This window comes from Dioscorea cayenensis, chromosome 14 (genome assembly GCF_009730915.1).
Source record: "Dioscorea cayenensis subsp. rotundata cultivar TDr96_F1 chromosome 14, TDr96_F1_v2_PseudoChromosome.rev07_lg8_w22 25.fasta, whole genome shotgun sequence".
NCBI classification, from domain to species: Eukaryota; Viridiplantae; Streptophyta; class Magnoliopsida; order Dioscoreales; family Dioscoreaceae; genus Dioscorea; species Dioscorea cayenensis.
The window spans coordinates 3,831,305-3,836,965 of record NC_052484.1 but is presented as its reverse complement, the minus strand read 5'-3'; the positions used below and the strand labels follow the sequence as shown (position 1 = coordinate 3,836,965).

Below are 5,661 nucleotides of genomic sequence, written 5' to 3'. Positions count from 1 at the left end.
AGTCCACTGAGTATGTGTTCATGATCCTACTGTTTCTTATTTAGTGAAATGTCATGGTCCTTGCTCTCATATAAGTTGTCTAGAAAGATCCCTGGAGAGCGCTTGTTTCACTAAATGGTAAAAACTCAGCGAGACTCGGGATAAAGAAAGCCGACTGGTACTAGAGAGGGACAATCGAAAGATGGTTTCCAAACACTCAAAGCCTCAATATCGATAACTAGAGAATTCAGTAACACTATACAATTGAAATAAAATCTCAAAATCAATTTGGTAAACCAAATTTAAAAACGACAGTCTGGTCTTGAATAGAACAAGATGGTACGTGGTCGAGAAGCAGTGTTATCTTGTTTTTGCCAGCAAAGCGGGCAAGGCACTATATTAAGGAGTGGAGGGAGAAAATCCAGGAAAGTATAGTCTAGCGTGATAATAGCTAAGGAAGATGATTGTATAATGACCGGAAACACCTTTCAAAGTGCATAGTATGATATCCGGGCATGAAACAAGGGCAAACTAAAATTCGGGTTGCATGCTGCCATTCAGCATCTCTTTGAGCAAATAAATCAAGCAATATATGAAAACCATAGCGTAACACCATTATACTCTTTGACAAAAAAAGTTAACAAGCATAAGTCTTTGATTCTTGATCCAGAAATAATAGTGTCACCAGGGGCCTTGGTTGGCAAACCAACAGGAAAACTAGAACAATCAAATTTGACGCCAATAGAGAGTTTTCTCCATAATTTATTCAAAGTACTTGTTTCTTGATACATGGATCATGAAACTGGGATGCTAATGCCCAATTTCTAAAAAGTTCAAACCATTTGAGTGAAATAGCTAAACTAGTTCTATTATGGTTTCAATTGTACCTGATCACAATAACTACTGTTAGAGCTATTAACCATTCAAAATGTGTTTTTAGAGCTGGCACCATGAGAAAACATTAACTCAATCAGCAGTATATACACAATCAAGAGACAACCTATTTCAGGTTAGATTAGAGAGGTAATTTTACGATTACAAGTATTCTGTACTTCAACTTCCCAAACCTATGCCTTATGAATGAAATTTTTTTCCCCTAATAATACATCACAGATTGCAGATTACAGTAGTTATAAACAGCAATTCAAGTAGGGGAAAATTTCAAAATTTCAAGAATCACCACAAAATAAAAAGATTAAAAAAACAAAACTTACTTTGGCTGTGGGAGAAATCTTGACAATGGCAACAGCTTTGCAGGATCAATGTAGAACTTGTCTCCCTTGGAATAAGAAGTTGCTATTATCCCTTCCATCATCTTAATAGAGAAATACTGAAAAAAGTGGCAACAAGGATCAACAAACTTCAAAACACAAAGCATCCAGTAAGCAACATAGACCTAGACAAATGAAACCAAGAAAAAAGAAATTTTTCAAAAGCTCACTGATTCATTGATGGGGCCGAAGATCTCATCCACTTTTCCCGATCTGCGTCTTGTTCTGAAGATAAATCAGAGCATTAAAGTAAAGGCACTTTCTCATTGGTGAGCTTCGTCACAGCATCTCCCTCACAAGCATGAAGAAACGACGAGATCTCTGGAAAATTGACAGATTAGTATGGAATCCAAAAAAGATTAGAGATTTCAAAGACCCTTCAATGGAAACGAACCTACGACTTCAGCCGGAGGGCCTTCATCGCGAAAGCCACCGCCACCACGGCCACCGAAGCGCCCGCCTCTCCCGCCGCCAAAGCGCCCGCCATCACGGCCCCTGAACCCTCCGCCGCCTCTGGGAGGACGCATCTTCCGCCGACGATGGAGGAGCAACCTAACAACAAAAACACCCGCGGGCAGCCAACGCTTCCGAGGGTTTAGGGGTTTTAGCAGGTTCATTTCTAGGGCTTTTAGTAAATGACCAAATACTCCTCGTCTCCATGTGAGGAAATAAGGGTATTTTTGTCATTTGAATGACTTCATGCTAATTAATATTCATGCACAACCCCAGAAATACACAAATTTCAGAAATTATGTATAGATCCTATCCATTATTTTCTCATTTTTCAATTTTGAAAAATTGAAAATTACATATATATATATACTCGTATAAATAATGTATGTGAGTGTATATTTCTATTCACCACTGTTAAGATTGAGTTAATAAAAAAATGTGGGTAAAAATAAAAATCATGTGAAATTGTTATGTAATTATATTATTTTTATGGGATATATGTAAATATTAAGTAGCATATTCTCAATTTCCATGATCTATATTTAATTTTCCTAAAAACAATAGACTTTTTATTCTCTTAATTTTATTAATCATAATAAATTGTTAGAAAAATGTTTTAATGAATTTATATTTGTTCGATTTACCTCGTGTTTGACAGATAAAAAAATATCAATATAGTCAACACAAATTATCGACAACCTTTAATTTTGTCACGTTAAAATTGTATTAGATAATTAGAACATTTTTTTTTTCTTAAAAGTGGATGATGGCCGCAGTAGCATCATATGTTGTATAACCCTTCTTTTCTTAATAATGTTTTATAAACTTACATAATTTTATTATTATTATTATTATTATTATTATAGATAAAATGTGGATAAATCATGTGTCAGGTGAGTGCAAATTTTTGTTAACTAGGAATGTCGACCCCGCCTCAGGCATAAGTGTGGTTTAATTTATAATAACGTCACCATGCAATAAATTTGGGGTTATAATAAGGCTCATAATTTTCTAGGGCCCGGCAATTCTTTCATATATTTAAAATTTTCACTTATTGTTATATTATACACATAATAATTATAATATTCAAAATTATAATATTTTAATTATAATACTTAATTTATGATAATATCAATATGTTATAAATTTGGTTATATATATATATAGATAAACGATGACAAACACCTTTTTTATCATTTGCTTGACTTGAGAGGGTTTTGAGACTCGAGATTTCTCAGCAAACGAAAATAGAAAATCGTTAAGTATGCTAGTAGTTCTTTACCCCACAATTAAGTAGGTATATGCAATTGATTTTTAAAAATTATATTTAAAAATTATATTTATGATTATATATTATTATCCTATCTACATAATATTTTTTTAATGCATCATACATAATTAAACAAATAATTAAAAACTCAAATCTTAGATTTTTTTATAAATATTTTTATTGTTATTATTAATAATATATATATATATATATATTTTTTTATTATGTAATTATTATTTAATAAAAATAATTTGAAAAATATTATCATGCATATGGCCCCATTTTCACTAAAAGCGGCTCCGGAGCGAGGGATATCGCAATGAATATATTGCATGTCCCCTCCATGATTATGTATAACTTTTCGATCTATGTCCCCAATTCAGTGTATTCGGGATAGAATTTTTCCCATCCCTTTACCTTATCTCGACGTGTATTTCACTACATACCCGTGCCAAAAGAGGATTACCTCTTTGATCGAATGCACGGGTATAGGTAGAAAGTATTACCGATTATTTTTGATTTGTTATGGGTTGGGTAAATGTATGCCCTTACCCTTACCTTTATTCTTACCCTTACCCTTACCCTCTCATATATATATATATATATATATATATATATATATATATATATATATATTATATAATTTTTTATTAAACTAAACATTTATCCACAATTTACCCAAGATCTATTTTCATGGTGATTAATTTGAAAATAATACTTCAATTTTTCTCTTAATATATTATTTTTAAATTTTATTTAGGGAAAATTATTGTTCACCCATCGTCGTTTTCAAGAACTTTCCAAAAACCCCTCCTACTTTTACACACCTCGACAGACCCTTCGTTAGTGTTTAACTTCCCTACGCCCCTACCGCTTCAGCAATGGGTCCATGTTGTGAAATCCCATTTTTGCCCTTGAAAATGGTGGGAAAAAAGCACGAAATCACATTTTGTCCAACCTTTTCAAGGGCTTTCGCTTAGTTTCTAATGAGACAATGCCTGAAGTTGCATTACATCTTGTTCTTCTCCTCATTTGGATTGTTCGACTCGATTCGCTTTGGGTTTTAGTGTCTGGTGAGAATCTCTTCGTTGCTATCATTTTGACCATTCTGCGGGTGTTTATTTTGGAGGGTTTTTGTGGTAATGATAGATGTAAATTTGTTTCAGGGAACGAGTCTGGGTGAAGTTTATCATACCCAAAATATATAAATCGGTTTCTCCAACAGAAAATGAAGTTGATTTCCATCGGATTAGTCAAGTGCACTCCATCTTCAAATGAGTTGTAGTCGATCTTGTTGTCGAGACAGACGATGTGCCATTGTCGAATCATACTGAAAACGAGTTCATTTTGTTGTAAAGTTCTTCTCATTTATGGTAGTTCTTCTCGTTTATAGTTATCTAGTTGTATATTTTAAATACTGTTTAACTCTTTGCTATTCTCTGTTTAAATATATTACATATTTGTTTAATAATTGTCGTCTTCGTTTAAATTTGTCTTTACCTGTTTAACTATTCATATTAACGTGTAAATTCTCAAAGTCTCTGCGTAAAATATTGATCTTTTTCGTTTGGACTGAAGTGTTGGCAGGTGGCAGGTGGTAGGTGGCAAGGTTATAGTATCCGTCGCGTAAGAATTAATGGCGGGCATTAATTCTTTGTGCTAGCATTAACATCATATCCGAACACCCGTTCAGTTGTCGATCGGTCGATCTCGGTCCACTGTGTGTTTCCCTTTTTTCTCGGATATGAAGCGTCAGCCTGCTTGTGGACTTCATACCATAAATGACAAGGAAGAACCACTCCTCATCGTCCTCATCCTCATCCTCATCCTCCTCCTCCTCATCTGCTTATTGTGTATGATATTATTTGAGTCGAGACGAAAAATTCGAAAGATCGAAATCTATCTTTACGGGATGTCTCATGATCCTCCTCATCTTGAGAATCAATCGGTAGTAATCACGCAACAAGTTAAACTATCTTTTTCTTGCCCAAGTCGAAAATTCCCGTATAATTGCACGAATGCGAGAGGATTCTCCGGTGGTGGATGACGAGCAAGCGATTAAGCTGAGCGTTTCGACTTGGGTGAAAAAGAAAGATTTCACTTATGCGTGATTGCGAAGATTATCTAGAGGAGGAAAAATCATGAAACATCCTTTAAAGACTGAGTTGATATTCATCACTTGAGAATTGTTCTTACCCTTTAAGAACCTTTCGTCAGTGTACAAATATTACTTTTTGTGTTTAACTCTCAGTATCTTCGCTTAAGTCAGACCATGACACATTGATTAATAGACGTTTTTATGAATGTGTTTGCTTAACCTTTTTAATGTGTTGCGTTCTGTTGTGCGAGTTGAGTTGATGCGCATGTTGTCTGCGCCGTAGTGAGCATTCGAGATATACGAGATACTTGGTGAGTCAGCGAAAATCTTAATAGGCGAGCGAGGGTCGACTCGCATGAGTGTCAAGGTCGGAGAAGGCGTTATAAATGTTGTAAATGTTTTATTTTTAAATGAAAACAAACTTATTTGATTGTGAACTTCGATATTTAATCAGATTCTCCATTATAAGCGTTTAAATTTTTTTAAACAAACAAACTTATTTGAGTGTCGACTTGTGATAACTCGTGAAATTTAAAGCAGTGACATAGTAAAAACAATTTGAGAAACAAAAAACGGCATTGTAAACAAAA

General features: G+C 34.2%; 1 protein-coding gene across 1 annotated transcript; it reads right to left on the bottom strand.

The window, feature by feature from the left end:
- Positions 1–941: 941 nt before the first annotated feature.
- LOC120276272 (putative H/ACA ribonucleoprotein complex subunit 1-like protein 1) lies at positions 942–1,777 on the bottom strand. Its single transcript, XM_039282996.1, is given in 5 exon segments — positions 942–1,309; positions 1,421–1,459; positions 1,461–1,502; positions 1,504–1,571; positions 1,645–1,777. Coding segments are annotated over 5 exon segments (402 nt in total). The 3' UTR covers positions 942–1,189.
- Between the last annotated feature and the right edge of the window lie 3,884 nt (positions 1,778–5,661).